The 21080-nt window shown below is 36.7% G+C and overlaps 1 protein-coding gene and 1 pseudogene across 1 annotated transcript in view; both read left to right on the top strand.

The window, feature by feature from the left end:
• Positions 1–21080, top strand: part of Smurf2 (SMAD specific E3 ubiquitin protein ligase 2) — a 131125-nt gene that overhangs the window by 77414 nt on the left and 32631 nt on the right. Inside the window, exons 9-13 of the mRNA XM_013503133.1 lie at positions 1531–1596; positions 5647–5731; positions 8009–8092; positions 10259–10461; positions 16848–16932. Of these exons, the coding sequence (XP_013358587.1) occupies positions 1531–1596; positions 5647–5731; positions 8009–8092; positions 10259–10461; positions 16848–16932 (523 nt within the window). The remainder of the gene's footprint in view (positions 1–1530; positions 1597–5646; positions 5732–8008; positions 8093–10258; positions 10462–16847; positions 16933–21080) is intronic.
• On the top strand, positions 12354–14256 carry LOC102024225 (annotated as a pseudogene).

Consider the following 21080-nt stretch of genomic DNA (forward strand, 5'->3'; position numbering starts at 1 on the left):
GAAATTCTTATATTTGTGGGTTAACAGGGTGATGACCCAACAAGAGAGGGATATTGGGATTGGAAAAGACTTGCATATAAACCATACTGTTTTGTTACCCAGTCTAGCAGGCAAACTTAAAATTTATAGATGAAATGTCTGAAGTTACAGTGTTCTGGCCTCAGTTTTCCCAACATTTATTGAACTCTAAACATCCCAGGTACTGTTCTAAACCTTGGTGACAAAAGGAAAAATGGCATGAGTCCTATTGTCTGAGAAGCGGGGGCAAAAGCCTTCTAGCAAAAGGAGCGTGCCAAATTGGAGAAACTGCAATAGCAGGTGAAGAACATGCTTTGCAGAAGCTCTCTGTTTAGCTAACTCAGTGACATGCATTTATTTTGCAGAGGGGAAATTGTATTTTTAGCTGTTTGCTCAGGGACTAGAGTCTGGGAACACAGATTTTTCTTTCTGCTCCATATATTTGTTTCCTTGCATTAATTTACTTGACCTTTTTGATGTTTAGTAATATTGATCCAATATTTATTGAGCACCTGATGCAGTGTTCTGCCGGATTGGAGAATACTAAGTCTAAGATGGTCTCCTTGTTTTATCGATTCATAATTAAGACAGGTGGGATACACTTGTAAAAGAATTCAGCTAAGCAGAACCAACATGCTATGGGTAACATTATTCCTTTCTATACCTTTGAGGGCCAAGGCAGTGTTATGTTTACTGATGAAGCATCTGGAAGAATAATTGAATTGTGCCATGTGTGGTGGCATATGGCTGTAATCCCAGCTGCTTGGAAGGCTGAAACAGGATTGAAAGTTCAAGGCAGCCAACACAACTTAGTGACATTTTGTCTCTAAATAAATAAATAAAAAGGGCTGGGGATGCAGCTCAGCGCTAAAGTAGTTGCCAGACATCCACAAGGTTCTGGCTTCAATTTCCAATACCACCACCACCAAAAGAAGTTTCCCCTATGGGATTAATGGATGAATTAATTCAAACCCGGATTTTAGTTTTTTTCTTAAGATTTATTGTGTGTGTAGGGGGGGGCTTGAGCATGATTAGATAAAAGTAGTAAGAATGACAACAACTAACATTTGTTGAACACTTATGTGCCAGGCACCATGTTGAAAGTCTTATGTTACAGTATTATCAGATTTAATCCTTGAAAAATGCAAGGTAGGTGCTGTGACAGAACATGTGACAGAACTAAAGCTCAGGTATAAATTGTTAAGACCGCCAATTTTAGGCAAGGCAAGACTGAGATGGCAGTGGTCTGAAAGTTTCAGAAAGGCAGTAACTACCTTTTGGCATTATAACATACCAATATTGCATGTTTGAAATTTGAATTTACCAGAACTTGTTGAGACAGTTAAATGCTAATTTATATGAGGTTGGAGAATTTAAACATTTGTTTTATGATTAATTCTTTATAGGTTTGATTTGTAGTAGATAATGAGAATTTACTTTTACTAATAGATGTTAGACTTTCTGATACCAGCCAATTTTTAAATTTTTTGTTTTGTTGTTGATTTGAAATAGATCAGCGGTTGGATCTATGCAAACTTGGGCCAAATGACAATGATACAGTTAGAGGACAGATAGTAGGTAAGTATGGAATTTAAAATCAGTGAATTTTGGCCTCATTCAGACTGACCTATAATTTAAGTACCTTTTAAATCAAAGTATAACAACTAAAGCTACATTGTATTGGCATAAATTAAATATGAGTCAAGATACTATAAACAGTGGCTCTAGGGTCCAGGTTAACTTAATTGCAAAAACTCTTAGTACATTAAAAGATAGCAGCTCCAAGTAAAGAATTCTGTATAGTTTTTGTAGTTTTTGTGTTGTTTTGTTTTTGTTTTTGTTACTTTTTGTTCTTTTCTTTCTAAAATAAAAAAAAAAACTAGTTGATCCTTCAGGAAGGAATCCTTTCAAAGTATTCAAATGCAAAACAGCACTAAGATTTTGTAGATGGTATTAAAGTTTCCTAAAGATAATCCTCAAACTAGTTTTTGAGTAAGAATATTCTATTGAACTTTTTAATATTTAGTACCTTACAGTCTTAAAGATCTATGCTAATTGAAAAAAGAATAAGCAATTTTAGTATAAAACTTAAGGGGCCGAGGATGTGGCTCAGTGGCACAAGTGCCTGCCTGGCAAGCGCAAGGTCCTGAGTTCGATTCCTGGTATCCCCTCCCCTGAAAAAAAAAGACTTAACTGGAAAAAGGGAGAAATGGTTAGCTTACTTATATGGCACTCAGTGGAAAGGGACTAATAGACTATCTTGAGTTGACATAGAGCAAAGGGCGTGGTATAAAATTTCTTGAGACTTTTCTTAAAAACTGATGGGTTGAGATTTGATTATGATGCATAGTGTGGTAGGACGCAGGAAGGTACTTCGGAGGCTTCTTAAAGAATAAAAATTTGGGCTGGGGAGATAGCTCAGTGGCATAAGCGCCTGCCTGGCAAGCACAAGGTCCTGAGTTTGATCCCCAGTAGCAGAAAAAAAATAAAAAATAAATAAAAATTCATTTGGAATCTTACCTTGTGGTAGAGCAGAATGTAGACTAAAATGATTTCATTATGAATGTCTCAAAGTGGTAGTTCCCAAAGGTGCTTGAAGAACTGCATTTCCTACGAGGAAGGCAAAGAATTGGATTCAGAGTTGGGTAACTGGCAGGATAGCCTCTTAACAAAGCCCTGTTCTCGTCATCCCAGGAAAGCATCTGCATGCAGTACAGAGTTACTGGTAATTCCTGTCATTCTTAGATTGAGAAGGAGATGTAAAACATTCTAAAAATAAGTCGTGGCATGCAGGCTTTTTCATGTAGTTGTTTCTGTTGTATTTGATTTGGTATGTTATGTAATGCTTGCCAACTAATATCTAGGATTAACAAAACATACAGTGTTAACCAGGCACTTAAGTGTAAATTTTTATTTATAAAATGATAGAGTTTATTAGAATTCGGAGTATATTTACTAGAATATACTACATAAAATACAGATGTTTTACTTTTAGGTATGTGCATGTGTATTTAAAGGTAAAGCTCATGTGTGAATATGGAACTCATAATAGGACCATTAAGAAGCGAGAGGGAGGCTAAACTCAAATCCTGTCATGTAATCTTGTCATTCCGAGACAGAATGAGCTCAGTTCTTGGAGAATGGGGCCTCTGTAAACAATTGTAAATAGATGGACAAAATATCCTTTTGGAAAATGGAAGAAAACATTAAAATACTAAGCAATACCACTTTCTAAATATTTCTGTATACATATATATTTCTATTATTTTAATTACAGTGAACATAAATTTTTTATTTTGCTTTCTTTCACTTATTGATAATTAATGGTGAATTATAACTTAATCATTGAACTTTTATTTCTGTTGTTATAACATTGAAACTTGCAAGCATTTTTATGTACTTTGCTTTATCTTTTTAAACAATTGTTACCTTAAAAATACTTTTTCCAAATTGAGATGATCTATTCAAGGGGTACAGACCCTTCCCTTGTACTTAAAACTGTTGAGCTGTTTTTGCTCTTGCAAAGATTTTGTTATACTGTTTGCTTTTTAAAAAAAATTTTGGTACCGGGAATCGAACTTAGGACCCTGTGCTTGCCAGGCAGGCACTGTGCCACTGAGCTACATCCCCGGCCCTATTGTTTACAAGAACCTAAAGAATACTCACAGTGTTCATCATAATCATCTTCATGTGTACTTTTGCTATATATACTTAAAAAATGATACTATGCCATGCAAAGTTTTAGTAGCCTGTTTTAATCTGTCATTATGTCTCTTTTTTGTGCATAGATATATTTTTATAGCATTTTTAATGTTGTATGGTAGGATATGATAATTTCACCAATCTTTTGTTATTGGATATTTAGTTAATAATGTTTAAATATTATGAACAGTGGCTCTAGTAAACATTTTTACAGTTCATTTTATATACTAGAATTAGATCATTTAGGACCACATAAAAATTGCTTAGGTGTTTTATAATATAGCAAACCTATGTAATTCATTAGCTTTGAACCTTAATGCTATTTTAAACAAAGCTAGTAAGAAAATAGTGCTTCACTGTGATTCTATTTCAGTAAACATTTCACTTTATTTCTATATGAAAACTTATTTTTCAAGTAGTTTTTCTAAAACATATTTACATTCACTGAGGTGTGTTACAGTGTTCTCTCCTATAAGTGAAACTTAATATACAAGAGATCTGTGAACTTCCTTATTTTTCAGATTTTTATAGAGCAGGGGTATGAGACCATTCTTTGAATGAAAGGTCCTCAGATGTCATACCTTGCAACATACTTTGTATGTGGTAATTTAGTAATTCTTTAAGAAATTAGGATGGTAGTGGTAGCCTGTAATCCCAGCACTCTGGATTTCAACTTTTGAGTCCAGCTTTGGCAATTTAGTGAGACCCTGTCTCAAAATAAAAAACAAAAGGAATGCTGGGAATGTAGCTCAGTGCAAAGGCCTTGGATGCAATCCTTAGTGCTGGGAGAAAAAAAAAAAGAATACTCAATGTTGGCAATTAGCCGTACCTCTTCTAACTTTTGGGAGACTTACCAAAAATAGAATTAAGGAATACTGGAACAGCAAGGAAGGACTTGAGGGATATCATTTAACCTGACTTCCTCGTTATTCATTTGGGACTGTCAGCCCTTAAGCATGTTAAGTGTTTTGTTTAATATTAATTACAGTGTTAACCTAGTTGGCAGAGTCAACTCTAGAGTTTGTATCTCCTGTCTCCAAGTTTATAATGGTAGTTTTACACTACTCTTGAAACCCATGAAGTATAGGGATTACCCTGTTCCCAGAATCCAGTGTAGTTTTTAAAGATATTGAGATGACCAAGAATTAAAACTTATGCTCACTTCAGCAGCACATATGCTAAAATTGGAATGATACGGAAAAGCTTAGCATGGCCCTTGTGCAAGATGACTTGCAAATTTGTGAAGCATTCCATATTTTTTTGAGTCATTTGTAGGAAAATGGATGAACCTTGAGACCATAATGTTAAGTGAAATATATCAGACACACAAGCTTAAATACATGTGGTTTCTGTTATATGAGAAATTCAAAATATAAATAAAGAGCAAAATAAAAGGTAATAGGAATAGGGAACTAGATCTTATGCAGATGGGAGGGGTTGAAAAGGTGAGGGAAGGGGAAGGAGAGAAAAAAAGAATTCAGATGTGCTGTATACATGTACCAGCTCCACACGAGGAGTGTCATCGTTACGTACCTCAAACAGGCACTAATAAGAATAAAAACTAAAAGAAAAAAGAGAATTAAATTAATGTAAACTTCTAAAATTCGTCTGTATGTGACTATACCCTTAATGTGTTACTCCCTCTTCTTGAGTGCAGTAGCAACCTTGCATTGCCCCATTATGAAGATGAAAAGGAAAGTAGACTTTGTTCTGTGAACAAGATAAATTGTAGAAAACCTAAGATTCTGGTATCACTCCTAAAGAAAAAAAAATGTATGGGAAAAGAAACTTTACATTTTATTAGAAACCAAAGATTCATTCTATACTATTAAAGTAAGCCAAATATCTTCTAAAAATAGATGTTTTAGGTTGTAGTAGTTCTTTTCTAGTTCCGTGAATTTTAGTAATGTTTCTGTTGTTTAATAGTAAGTCTTCAGTCCAGAGACCGAATAGGCACAGGAGGACAAGTTGTGGACTGCAGTCGTTTGTTTGATAATGATTTACCAGACGGGTAAGCTAATGTCACTAAAATTGTTAGAGAAATGTATGGATAGTAGACTTTAAATGGTAAGAAATTAATTAGTATTTATTTTATATATTAGAAATTTGCTATAATCAATTCTAGAATGTAGATTTTCTTTCTGCTTATAAAGCTAGAAGAATTGTATTACTATACATTTACAAAATAAGCCATGAATTATGTGTGTTAAATATGAATTTTTTAAGAGCCTTGACCACAAAAAAGTTTTGACAAGGAAGCAAATGAAATTTCTTGCCAAATATAACTTTTGTCTGGATACTATTTAAAAGAAAAACTTTTTTGCTTGGTAAATTACTCTAAACAGGTTTAATAAGCACTGAGTGTGAAGCATTCTATTTAGAGGGATGGGAAAGAGAATTCGGGAAATAATAATTATAATAACAGTTATTGAGCACATACTACTGTAAGTACTTTATATACATAGTATCATTTAATTCTCATAGCATCTTAGCAGGTAGAATATTGTGTATAACTCTGGACTTTGGCCACTTGAGTTCCAGCCCTTACTGTTCTGTTTACTAGCTTCATGACATTATTTTATTTAACTTCTAAAGCTTTAGTTTATTTTGTGAAAAAAATGATTGATGAAAGTCTATATCCTATAAATTGTTGAAGACTTAATTAAATCATTTACATAAAGCACTTCAGTGTCTTGCACATGGTGTTTAACAATTACTGTCATTTTTGTTGTTTTTACTATAGTTACTATCACTCACTTTACAGATTAAAAAACTGGGACTCAGAGTAAAGTAACTTTCCTAAGGGTACATAATAAGTGGCATCACTTGAACACAAGCCTAACTGATGGCTCCCAAACTCTTTATCACTAATCTCTATCTTTGATACTAATTCTGACACTTACCTGATCTATATATCCCTCCCCCCACCAATACCGGGAATTGAACCCACGACCTTGCGCTTGCCAGGCAGGTGCTGTGCCGCTGAGCTAAATCCCCAGCCCAACTTACCTGATTTTTTTAACCTTCAAAGTATTTTTTAGTTCAATGAGGTATAATTTACATATAGTACATTGGACCCATTTAAATTGTATAATTGTTTGATTTTGGCTCAAATTATTTTCAATATAAAATTTTACATCCAAGCTATATTTGCTCATTTTGTTTTGACTTTTAAAAATTGTCATGAATAACTGTGTTTATGGATCACTTTAGTTTTTTGAGGTCTGTCAACTCTTTTATGGATATGAGGTAGATTATGGTAGTTTTGAAGGAGGGTTAGGATGAAATAATATTGAGAGAGTATAGCAAATAAGTATTGTTATTCTGTATTTGTCCATCATTATTTTTATTATAACCACATCTCCTTATTTTTTGTATTTTAATGTCCCCAAAACTCAATCAATATATTGGTGGAAATATTAATATTACCATATATCTGGTTATTTGCCTATTTCAGTATATAAATTATAATAAAGAGTTGAGGGAAAAGTGGCATTCTTGATTTTTAAAAAATTAATTTAGGTAGTTTATTGGTCTGCTCTCTCACTGTTGGGACATAATGCCTGACACTCACAGCTTCAGGAAGGAGAGGTTTATTGTGGCTTCCAGTTTCAGAGGTTTCAGTCCATGGCCGGTTGGCTCCAGGGCAGATACATCATGGTGGGAAGGTATGATGGAGGAAGGCTGCCCAACTTATGGTGGCTGGGAAACAGTGAGTTGGAAAGAGCTGGAGAGAAAGGAGCTTGGGATCAAGTCTGTTGCCCAGGGCCATACCTCCATTACCTGCTTCCTCCAAAGTAGACTCTGCCTTCTAATAATTTATTCAGCTAAGAACTCTTCAGTGGGTAATCTGTTCACGAGGTTCACACCCTCATAATCCAGTCAAGTGGACAGTTACTATGAACTAGCATAGGTGGGCTAAATGTTTTTAACAAGCTCTTCTAGTGAAATTTAATTTTTAAAAAATCATGTATGGTTTTAGACCACCTGTATTTCAATTCTTAGTCTTCTGCATATGAGCTTTAAGACCTAGTTAATTTTGAGTAAATATATTTTTAGGAGAGCTATTTTCAGAAAATGATAGAGAAATTAGTACACGTACACGTTCAGTGATACTGACATTACCTAAACTGTGCATTTCTAAAATAAGTTGAAAAAACCCTATTCAGCCCTTCCTAATTGGAGCAGCAGATATTTACCTGGCTTAGTGATAGCACTGAAAACATAGCATGTGCCGACTTCTTCTTAATACCCATTAAAGCCTTACCTCTCAAAATTTTTCTTTAAGCTGGGAAGAGCGGAGAACTGCCTCCGGAAGAATCCAGTATCTAAACCACATAACAAGAACTACACAATGGGAACGCCCAACAAGGTAAAAACATATAGTATTTCTCATGGTCTGTGCTAGTCACCTACTTAAAGTTATGATTTATCTCTCAACTTTTCCAGAATTTTTCCCTTGCCTTGTATTATTATAGATTATTAGATGCTATTTTAATTTTTATTATTTTTTTAAATTTTACTTGTTTTTTTGAGACAGGGTCATGCTATACAGTTCAGGGTGGCCTTGAACTCAACTATGTAGCACAGGCTGGCCTCAAACTCATAGTGATCCTCCTGCCTCAGCCTTCTGAGCGCTGAGATTACAGGTGTGTGCCACCATATCTGGTTAGGTGCTATTATTACTATTTTTAATGGTCACTATATGAGCAAAGATTGTTTGATAGGTCACCCTGTCACATGTCTAGTAAAAATTGCCAAAGATTTTACTGAAGTTGAACAGCTTATTTTTATTATATCTAAACCTGAGTGAATGAATATACACTCGTGTCATTGTTTAAGTGGGGCCCAATTTCTTCTGTCTCAATTTCTACATGTATAAAATTTTGATTATTATAAATGTTTAAAGGTGAATTTGTGATTATCCTTTTCTTTTGGAAGACCTACAATAACTGGAAATTTCCTTCATGAGACAAACGAATATCTCTCTTTTATTTGTTCAGTAAATGTTAATTGAGCTCTTTGTACCCATGTGTTAGGCACCAGGTAATAGGAATATTTATAGTAGGGAATAAACTAGGCAGATTCCATTCTTTCAGTACATATTTGGTGGGGGGAACGATGGAGAAAACAAAGAAACAAGAAAAATGTCAGAAATAAAGAATAGATGCTCTTTGACTTAATGATTGGGGATATGTCTAATAAACCTTTGTAAATTTAAAGTAGTGTAAGCCAAGAATTCACTTAATATGCTCAGTATAGCAAACATAGCAACACATTACTGTCCTTTACTGTCATGATCACATGGCCTGCTGGGAAGTGCAGCTTGCTGCTGTTGCCCGGCATCGTGAGAGTATCTGTGTGTATCACTTGCTAGTCTGGGAAACAGTATAAATTTGAAGTACAATTTCTATGGAATGCTGATGGCTCTTGCGTTACTGTTAAGTCCAGGAAACTATTTCTGTTTATGTATTTATTTATTTATTTATTTGTGGTACTGGGGATTGAACCCATGGCCTTCACCCTGCGCTGTTCTCTCCTGTTAATCTCAGTCCTTTGTATTTTTACTTTGAGACAAGGTTTTGCTATGTTCCCAAATTACTCGGGCTGGGCTCAAATTTAGGATCTGCCTGCCCCAGCCTCTGAGAGTGCTAGGATTCCAGACATGTGCCATTATCACCGGCAAAGTAAAAAAAGCTTAAATTGAACCTTTATGAATTGGGGAATCTTTGTACTGTCAAATAACTGGAGGGCTGTTAGATTAGAAGGCCCTCTTAGGAGGCCTTGTTTAAGTAAACTATCATTGGAATAACAAAAAAAGAGCTAGGGGATTAGGAAGAATAAGAGAAAAGAGTATTCTGTGGAAAGAAGAGGTACTGTTCTCAAGGTCTAGAGGGTAAACTGACTTTGGGAAGTTCAAGTAATGGGAAGAATAAGTGTGGAAGAAGCCAAATCATAGGAAATCAGGTCCAAGAGGTAGGCTGTATCAAGGTCGAGTTATACTTCGTAAGACAGTACTCAAATTATAAATATATTTAGATTTTGTATAAAATATAATTAAAATCATCAGATGCAGTGCCTCACACCTGTACTCCCAGCTACTTGGGAGGCTGAGACAAGAGGATTTTAAGTTCAGGTTCTCCTAGAACAACTTTAGTGAGACTTTGTCTCAGAATAAATTAAAAAGGGCTTAGTGGTGTGTAGCTTAGTGATGGGGCACTTGCCTAGCATGCATGAAGCTCTGGATTCAATTCCCAGTACCACCAAAACCAAAACAAAACAGCAGATACTTCCATCTATATCTATACCTAAAATCAAATAAAGCCATTTAAATACATAAGTGATGTATTTACCTCATGAGTTTCTTTGGTGCCTAGAGACTTCAGACTTGCTTTTACAGAGTTCCTGAAATCATTATATTTGTATGAGTCAGTCCATTTTCTTATGTGGTAACCAGTTATTGTTGTAGTATATATTATCTGGTGAACTCTTTGATATCTAAATTGATAACATTTTTTTCCTTATTGCTTTTCAATAGACCAGCATCTGAATATTCTAGTCCCGGCAGACCTCTTAGCTGCTTTGTTGATGAGAACACTCCAATTAGTGGAACAAATGGTGCAACATGTGGACAGTCTTCAGACCCCAGACTGGCAGAGAGGAGAGTCAGGTCACAACGACATAGAAATTACATGAGCAGGACACACTTACATACTCCTCCAGACCTACCAGAAGGCTATGGTATGTTAACTAGCGAAAACAAAGCATGGCTTACTAATTTCAGCTTGCTAAGAAAGTCAGAACATCAATTTGAAAAAAGTTTTTAATCTAGGTTTAAGGATTCTATCTGAAAATAAGAGTAAATGTAAAACCACCTGTTAGGGCTTATTATCTAGGTTTCCCCCAAAACCTCATGTGCTCACAGGTAGGGCTTCTTGAAGCTGGCTGCATCTGGGGTGTGTGATGCTGGGATTAAGGGTGTGTGGTATAAATTAGTTCACTGATTGGTTCAGCATAGTTCTTGGTGTAGATAATGGGAAGGCCCACCTTGGGTGTGGGTGGCACCACCCAAAAGGCTTATAGCCTAGATGGGATAAAAAGGAAAGGGAGGCTTGCTGCTGCTTTGCTGCTTGCTGCTGCTACCTCCAGCCTGCTGTGCCATGAACAGTTGCTCCTCTGGTATGGCCCTCTGCCATACCACCCTGCCTTGGAGCCCGCTGACTGTAGACTGAAAACCTCTACAAACTGTGAGCTAAAATAAACCTTTTCTTCTTTTAACTTGTGGGTGTTGGGTATTTTGTCCCAGCAATGAAAAAGTAACTTAAGACACCTCCCAACTTTGAAAAGTCTTTCAGGTGGTAGAAGACTGTATAACCAACAGTTCACCATTGAATTAGTCATTAACCTCAGCTTTCTTTCTCTTTTAACATGAAATGTGATGAGCTTGTAATCCCAGCACTTGAGAGGGTGAGGCAGGAGGATTGCTGTTGAGTTTGAAGCCAGCCTGGACTGCATAGTGAGTGCAGTACATAGTGAGCCTAAACAACATAGTGAGATCCTGTCTCAAAAAACAAACAAAAAGAAAAGAAATATGATGAATCCCAGATTACAAAGGCATTGTTGAGAAGTATGTAAAATGAAATGAGACTACTTTGCAAATAGGCATTACATAAAAGTAAAGTGATACTGTGTTATGGTTTGCGTCTGCATGTCCCCCCAAAGCCTCATGCAGTCATGGGGTGGGCTTTTAGAGTTTACCACTGATCCATGATCCAGTGCTGGGATTGTGGGTGTGAGCACTACACCTGCCCTTGGGTGGACAGTTTGCATATGTGAGGGAGAGAAAGAGGCTGCCGGCCATCATTCCTCCCCTTTTGCTCTTGTTGCTTTTGCTGTCTTCCACCACCGTGAACTGTTGCCCTCTGTTGTGTGCCACTCTGCCTTGGAGTCAGCCGAGTATGGACTGAAACCTCCACAGACTGTGAATTAAACAAACCCTTCCTTCCTTAATTCTGGGTGTCAGGTATTTTGTCTCAACAACGAGAGAAAAGTAACCAAGACATACTGTTATAGAAAAGGGCAACCTGAAGTCAAACCTGCAGTGTGTTTTTCAAGACAAACATATTTAGAAATCATTTCAAAAATCATCTTGATGGTATTTATTATATTTTATTGTCTGTAGTTTTGAATTATCTGGGTGACTGGATTGTTGTAATTAATTTAGTCGCTTCTGTGTTTGTATGAAATGATTGTAGCTTGTCGCCATTGTTCTTGCAATGCAAGTAGAGGATTGCCCTTAAATCTGAGAAGTATTGTTCACAAGAAGACACCGTGTGCTCCCAATGCATCACGTGTGTGTCTTTGTTGACCCGCTGTGGTGGGATGACAGCTCCAGGAGGTGACACCTGGTAAATGGTTACCCTGTCCTGGGAAACAGTTTGTTGATTCACAGGGAGAGATTGGAGCCCCAGAGAGTGGCTACCAGTGTGCTTTCCTATTGTGGTGTGTCACAGAGCTGCAAGACAAGCTTATTTTTCCCTCACTGCCCTTGCTGTATCTTTTCAAAACACTGCCCATCTGTGAGCCAGGAGCCTGGAAAGAGAACTCTGTTAACTGTTGAAAATTGTGAAGTAATGTCTCAGGTCACATTTAGTGACGTGGCTATAGACTTCTCTCGTGAAGAGTGGGGATGGCTAGATTCTGTTCAGAGGGATTTATACAAGGATGTGATGGTCCAGAATTATAAGAACGTAGCCTGTCTAGTGAACATCCTTCAACCCTTTCTTTGATTCTTTTTGTGATGGCCTCTCATCCTTGAGGACCACAGCTTAAACAGTGTTCTTCCTGTGAGCAGGTCTTTCCTTAACTAAGCCACATGTGGTCTCTTTATTGGAGGATGGAAAAGAACCCTGGATGGTGGAGAAAAAACTATCAAAAGATTGGGAATCAAAATGGAACAACAAGGAAGAATCAACAAAGGATATTTATGATAAAGATTCATCCTAAGCTGTAATAATAGAAAAAACTTTTTTACAGTTCGTTTTTTTTTTTTGGTTTTTCTCCGGTACCAGGAACCGAACTCACGACCTTGCGCTTGCCAGGCAGGCGCTTTTGCCACTGAGCTAAATCCCCAGCCCAGAAAAAACTTTTTTAAAAGGTTGTGAATTTTCAGATTTTAACAAGGATTGGGAATATGTAGAGAAGGTGGAGGGGAAAGATGAACATCAGATAGAACATTTCAGACCAATGATCTTCACCTTTAGAGAAAACCCAGCTGAGGAAAGTGTTTTCAAGTATAATACATTTAAAAGCATCTTCCATTTAAATGCTACTCTTTCTGAACCACAGATAATTTCTGCTGAAAAGAAATCACATAAACATGGTATGTTAAAGAAAAGTGTACACAAAAAATCAGTTGTAAAAAATGAGAAAAGCACTGACAGAAATAAAGTATTGGATTCTAATGAAAGTGTGACAACTTTTACCCACAGCAAATCTCTTACCCTTCACCAGACTTATAGTAGAGAGATCTTTACATGCAGTGAATGTGGGAAAGACTGCCAAAGAGTCAGCCTTAATCGCTACTGGAGAATTCATACAGGGGACAAACCCTATGAATGTCATGAGTGTGGGAAGGCTTTTAGCCATGATTCATCCATTACTTGGCATCAGATAAGTGATAGTAGAAAAAAACCCCTACGAATGTATTGAGTGTGGAAAGGTCTTCAGTCATGTGTCTTCGCTTACTAATCATCAGAGCACTCACACTGGAGAGGAGCCATGTGAATGTATGAACTGCGGAAGATCTTTCAGTCATGTTTCACAGCTCATTGAACACCTGAGAATTCATACTGAAGAAAAACTTAGAGTGTCGAATGTGTGCAAAGGCCTTCATTCATAGGTCATCTCTTACTCACCTTCAGAGAATTCATACTGGAGAGACACCTTACAGATGTAATGAATGTGGGAAAGCTTTTTGCTGTAGTTCACACCTTACTTGATGTCAAAGAATTCACACTGTAGAGAAACAATATGTCTAAAAGTTTTTAGTAATTTTCATTTCTTGCTCAACATCAGGGTATTCATACTGAAGAAAAACCCTTTGAGTGTCAGAAATGTAAGAAATGCTTCCACCACTCTGAATCACTGAATATGCATTTGAGAAACCACATTAGGTTGAAACCTTATGAATGCAGTGCATGTGGAAAAGCCTTCAGTCACAGATCATCCCTGCTTCAACCTCACAGAATTTATACAGGAGAGAAACCTTATCAATGTATTAAATGTGGAAAGACCGTCTGTTGTAGTTCAGACCTTACAGTATGTGAGAGAATTCATACTGGAGAAAAGCCATTAAATGTAATGAGTGTGGGAAAGCTTTTAGCAAAGGCTCAAATCTTACTGCCCATCAAAGAACACACATTGGAGAGAAATTCAGTAGTGCAATGAACATGGAAAAAATGTGTAGACCAAATAAATCACTATACATGTCAGAATTCATACGAGAGAAACTGTATGAAACAGTATTTGTTATAGTGAACTTCAGCCACAGATCCTCTCTAAATCATCATCAGAAATTTTTTATGGAAGGGAAGTATGGGAAGACCTTTAGTAATGATATAACCTATTGTCTATCAGAGTTCATACTGTAGAGAAATTATATGGAGGCAGTGAATGTGAGAAAGCCTTTGTCAGTATCAATTCCTCAATTCCTTAATTAAATCCACACTAGAAAAAAACCCTATATATATAACACATATGAGAAAGACCATAGACAATATGAATTTCTCAAAAACTTGTACAGGAGACAAGTTATAGAAACATAGAAACTTAAGTACGTGTGGGAAATCCTGCAACTGAAGTACATCCGTCACACAGGAGAGAAATCGGACATCCAGTACACCGGAGTGTTCACTTAAGAGTTATCTTGCTAGACATCAGTTACAGAACAACATAAAGGATACAGGAATTACGTGTAAATCTTTGCTTTGGTATTATTTGTAAACAAAATTCTACAGGGGAGGAAACAAATATTTCTTACAGCAGTAGCTTTCAATTTGAGTCATACATAGAAATTATTTTTAGTGAATAGGGATGTCAAGATACTTAGCATGTAGTGGATACAATAAATGTTATAATGTTAAAAATCAAAGCTGCAAAGGAATTACTAAAACTTTTGGTCTCTATAAAATCATTTTGATTGTAATCTTAAATAATTTTCTAGAAATGTAGAATCTCATGTGGCAGATGGCATAAATCTTCTAATTGAATTCATAACTTTCTAAATTAATCCCAACTTATGAATGCTCACATATTATAAACTTTACTGTTCACCTAGTTAACGAAGTCACTTACATCCTCGCCCTCTTACACTGCAGATGAAACTGCTTTGGGCTAATGGTGACACCTAACGACCAACATTAGGAAATGCCTGACTTAAGTTTTGTCATATTTTTATCTAGACAACTTTAGAATCATTTTAAATTTTATTTTATAGAAGTACTGCACGCTGATTGCGCCACTGGAGCTTCAGCCGCTCTAATTTTATTTTAAAGCATATTTTAGTGCTTTTATTTGAAAATAGTTTGCCCGGTGATTAGAGTGTGAGACAGACAACTTTGATTCCCATCCTGGCTTTGCCATTTTACACTGAGCATATTATTTAGTCTCATTTTTTTAAGGTGGTTTTTTATTGTTGTTTCTGTGTTTGTGTTTTTGAACATGCACCCAGGGCCTTGCACATGCTAGGCAAGTGAAGTACTCTACCACTGAGGTACATCCCCAGTCATTATCTTCTATAAAATGAGAGAAATAATAGTGCCATCTGTGTAGGTTGGTTTGCAAGAAGGAAGTGATACAAATTTCAGAAGAAGTACCCGGCACTCTCTGGCATAAAAAACACTCAGTAAAATTTAGCTACTTAATTATTCGTGTTCAGACCTTAAAATAAAATACCTCCTGCCATTTCTCTTTGATAGCATAAGGTAAACTGTTTAGGAATGATTATACTTTTACAGTGTTTGTGCAGTGTAAATTTTAAAAATTTTTGTACAACTAACAGGAATGAAATAGGTTGAAAAGCGCCTGCCTGGCAAGCGCAAGGTCGTGAGTTCGGTTCCTGGTACCGGAGAAAAACCCAAAAAAAAAAAAAAAAAAAAGAAATAGGTTGAAATTTTTGCAACTCTCATCTGTAACTGATTTTAAACATTTTATGTTTATAATTTTAAAGGTTTGAAGTTTAATTTTATTGACTTTGTTATGGGTTCTATAAGTGAATTAAGCTTATACTAAAATATTAGCAGTAGATTTATTGTCTTATATATTAAAATTTTTTATTAGATTCTGTTTGAAAACTGGTCCTGTTGCTTAAGAAAACAAAGACTTAAAAAAAACAACAGCGCAGTCCTGAAGGAGCTCTGTACTGCTTCTTGCTCTTCACGCTGGCTTCCCTGCTGTCTTGCCAAGGGCTTTGCATGCACTTCACCTTTGACTTTTTTCCCCCAAAGTGTACTCTTTTTTTTTTTTTTCTTTTTTTTGATGTGCACTCTTGTTAGCTGTCTTCTTTCCAATTTAATTATTTTTCCATCTTTACTTGTTTATGACTATGCAATATGTTCCTTGTATCTATTTTTTTTTATAGCTGTTTGAGCTCAAAAGTAGCTTAAAAGAATATCTGTCAAAAAAGAGGAAATAAGCATTAACAGCCTCCAAACCCTTTTGAAGTTTCTGAAAGCCTCTGAGTCTCCCCAGAGTTGGCCAGCCACTTCTTCTGAGCCTTCCATTGGTCCCTTCAGGCTCTGTGTTGAAGAAGAATAAAAGATCATTTGTTTTGTCTTTGTAATTATTGGTATTGTGAAAATTTTGTTTTCTATTTTTCCATTGCAACATGTTTACTGTTTGGCACATTATTAGTTTAGCTTTTTAGATAGCTGGCCTATAATCCTCATTATTATTTATGAAATTGTCTCCAGGGGACAAAACCAATGGTTCATAAAGTCATTTTTCTTAACGAAATAGATTGGTAATTTGGAGATTTTCCCAGTTAGAGTATCATCCTAGTGTATGTAACTTCCTTAGATGTAGACATTCCGAATTTGATTTTAATGCTAATTTTCTTTATTTTATAGAACAGAGGACAACACAACAAGGTCAGGTGTACTTCTTACATACTCAGACTGGAGTGAGCACGTGGCATGATCCAAGAGTGCCTAGGTAAGAACATAAGTACTCTTCGTACCGTGCATATCTGATTTACCCAGAGTTCATTTTTTATGTGTATCTTTCATCTGCTTTCATCTATTCTACAATTTTAGAAATGTAAAAAATACTATTGAAAACCAAAAAAATTGTGCAGTGTATACCCGTGATGGCAAACCTTTTAGAGCTGTCAGTGCTACAAACAGCTTGCTGTAGTATGTGTGCTGTTTCATTACCACTGCACCTCAGGCTAGTTGAGCTTGCAAGAATAGGCTTATAAAACACTAAAGCACACATCTAACCTATAAGGCTTATATTCTTACGCTGTATCATTTGACTACTGGAGGAAGAAAAAAAGATTAGATTATAATAACCCATCTCAGGAAATTTTTAAAATTTGAATTAGAAGGACTTCAGTTTCCAAATCTCTTCTTCAAAGCTAGTACTAATGCAGTGCAGATCAGAATGTCTAAGACTGGGTGTGGTGGCGCATGCCTGTAATCCCAGTACTCTGGAGGCTGAGGCAGGGGGAGCACCAGGAGCTTGAGGCTGGCCTGGGCTATACTACATAGCGAGACCCTGTCTCAACAACAAAAAATGAAACAGAAACACAGAATATCTAATACAATTAACAACAGACCAAGGCAATTTGTGACATAGATTAACCCATCTGTTGTAAGCTAAGAATGTTTCAGATGGTAGAGCTTGTACTTAGTTTCTTCAGTCACCTGAGACAAACCTGACTGATGGCAGAAGAGGCTCCATAGGTCCAGGTGCAGCCGCTGCTAGTTCCCTGCAGGATCCCTGTGCCAGACCCCCACAGCCCCTCTGTATCCTGTCCTTACCTCGGGCGGGGCCAGTGTACTTGTGTGTTAGCTTGTTTCAGTTTTGTTCACCATTTTGCAGAGAGAGGCACCATAGCAACTCCTGCATTTTCTCTGATTTTTTTTTTTTTTTGGTATCAGGAATCAAACTCACAACCTCAGCTTGCCGAGCGGGTGCTGTGCTGCTGAGCTATATCCCAGGCCTCTGATTTTGACCTTGTTGGTGTGTTTAGCCACATCACTGTGACTTAGGCCAAGCCCAGAAAAACGTTTTGATTTTTAAAACTGTATACTTTCTAAACTTTCATCATAGTGTATTTTAGTTTTTCTATTTATTACTGGTAGTTCTAACTTAATGTAATACATGTAGATATTAACAAATATAAAAGAGCACTCTTTTTACTTCTGTGAAAAATATAAAACAAAACTTCCTAACAAAATAATTAGAGTAACAATAGTTAATACACTGTATCATAATCTCAAAAGAATGGCTCAGATGTTGCTCAGGATACAAGTCATAGACAAAAAAAGGCTTGCAAAAATAGAAACAGATAATAGCACAGAACTTTCTTTTCAGTAACTAAGAGAAACTGGTAATATAAATGAAACTAATTAGCATATATATTGAAATTATTTTTGAAAGGCTTTTTCTGATTGAAATTTCATTTTAGGATTTAGTAGATGAAGCAGGAGCACTGTTGCGAGTTAGAGGCCAACCCGGACTACAAAGTGAGCTCAAGGCCAGTCTGAACTGCATAGCAAGACCCTGTCTCAAAAAGAGCACCCCCCCAAAAAAAACCACTTTTTTTTTTTTAGGATTTTGAAATTAAACTGGGGAGAACATACCCTTTAAAAAGTGAGATTGGGGGTTGGGGATTTAGCTCAGCGGCAAAGCGCCTGCCTGGCAAGCGCACAGTCATGAGTTTGGTTCCCGGTACCGGAGAAAAACCAAAAAAAAAAAGTGAGATTGGCCAGGCATGGTGATACACATGTGTAATCGCAGTGCCCAGTAGGCTGAGGCAGAAGGATCCCCACAAGTTCAAGTTGCATTTGCTTATGTAACCCAGGGTGGCCTCGAACTCACAGTGATCCTCCTGCCTAAGCCTCCCGCATGTGGGATTACAAGTATGTACCACCATGCCTAGCTGTTTCTGTCTTAAACAGTAAAAGATACTAGTTTTTAAGGAATAGTGGAGGGGGAATTTTATATTTATTAAACCCACTCAAAGATGTCTCAGGGCCTAACTTAGAGATCAGTTTTGTTAAATTACGGAGTTTTTTAGATTCTGTTTACCAAGTTGGAGATTAAAAAAAAACCTCTTCTTTAAAATGATTTCAAAACTTTGGCAGGAAATACATTAAAAAGTGATTTTTAAAAACTAAATGATTTGCAGTAGTGAGAATGTTGACATTAACTGTTGAGAGAATAGAATGTAAGCTGGCAACAGAAGTTGAAACTGAGATTGCTTTCAGCACTGCTGTTGGTAGTGTGCTTTTATTCCTAAGGAAGAATGTAGGTTTTTCATCAATGAGTAAGAGGTTTCTATAAAATAAAGAATATTTTATGTGAGTATTTAATGTTGAAGCTGGCTGTGTTGGTGCATGACTGCAGTCCCAGCTGCTTGGGAAGCTGAAGCAGGAGGATTACAAATTCAAGGCCATGCTGGAAACTTAGTGAGACCCTGTCTCAAAATTAAAGAAAAAAAATTACAAAAGAGCTGGAATATAACCCAGTGGTAGGGTGCTCCTGGGTTTCATCCCCAGAGCCACCACCAAAAAAATGTTGAGTATTATCTTAGTTACTTTTCTCATTGCTGAGACAAAATACCTGACCCTGAAAGTTAAAGGGGAGAAACAATCCATGGCAGAGCAGGGCAGGCAGCAAGCAAGTGAGCTACAGGTGACCAGCAGTCAGTAACAAGCATAGCAACTGTTTCTGTCCCTCTTGTTCCATCCAGGCTGGGGTGGGCAGCACTCACACCCTTAATCCCAGCATCTCACTGTGAGTCAGGCCCAGCCGCTCATCCTTGATCCAACAGCACACATCGTAGATCCACCCACCTCTGAAAAGCCCCACCTGTGACTGCATGAGGCTCTGGGGGGACTTCTAGACACAGGCCAGAACTAGTATTGACACCTGTTTTGAATTTCTTTACAAAATAATGCTCTGCGTTGCTTTTCTTAGTCTTCCTAGGCCCCAAGTTATCTTCAAAGTTTATATATTTATCTTTTATGTTCGAGCATCATTCAGCAAATACTCCTTTTGTATGGAGGGTCTTTTATCAAAGCACAGTAAAAATATTTAGATTCTATTAAAATATCACTATTCAAAGACGTTTATAAAGTGGTGTAAATCAAATATAATAACTTTAAAGAAATCCAGCATGTTTATAGGTTTCTCTGAGAAATCCCATTTCATGATAGTTTACGTTTTTGTTTAAAACAATGAGTGACACCTTGTTATTCATTCTGTTGCATACTGACTGTAGTCTTGAAGTACAGGTCTGTGCAATACTTCATGGCTTCATAACATTCCATTTTTCTTAATCAGTTCCCAACTGGGCATAAAGATTATTTCCAGTGTTTTGCCCTTTTAGGTGCTTTAAAGCTCTCCTATGTATGCTCATAGATTAGTAAAATTTGAAATAAAACAGTATAAAATCAAATTCTGCATTCTATCAATAGAATTATTCTTTTTTTTTTTTTTTTTTTTATCAATAGAATTATTCTTTTTTTTTTTTTTTTTTTGAGACAGAGTCTTGCTATGTAGTTCAGGCTGGCCTAAACTCACTATGTAGGCCAGGCTGGCCTTGAGCTCACATAGGTCCTCCTGCCTGAGCCCTCAAGTGGTGAGATTTCAGGTGTGCAGCACCACATGAAATTATTCATTCTTTGATTTCAGTCTTTTTTTTTACTTCTAAAAGTTCCGTTTACACTGGGCGTGGTGGTGCATGCCTGCAGTCGCAGCACTTGGGAGGTACTGAGGCAAGAGGCACAGAGTTCAAGGCCAGCCTGGGCTACATAGTGAGTTTATGACCACCCTGAACTACACAGTGAGACCCTGTCTCAAAAAATAAATTAGTAAAATAAAAGTTCCATTTAAGAAAATCTGCCTGTTCAATTTTAGTCTTTCACTGATAGTTTATCTTTGTGATTTCACCTTTTCATCTTTTTAAATATCACATATCATAGGGATTCTCTTTTCTAACTGTTCGGGGGTCTGATTCTGTGGCTTGTTGCTTCACTGACTGTCACATTGTTCTTCTTTTCAGAAGTGTATGGTGATCTTCAATTGTGGGTTATTATTTGATCTTCGTTAGCTGGCTTCTTTGGACCTAA

This window comes from Chinchilla lanigera, unplaced genomic scaffold (genome assembly GCF_000276665.1).
Source record: "Chinchilla lanigera isolate Chin_1 unplaced genomic scaffold, ChiLan1.0 scaffold00077, whole genome shotgun sequence".
Taxonomy (NCBI): domain Eukaryota; kingdom Metazoa; phylum Chordata; class Mammalia; order Rodentia; family Chinchillidae; genus Chinchilla; species Chinchilla lanigera.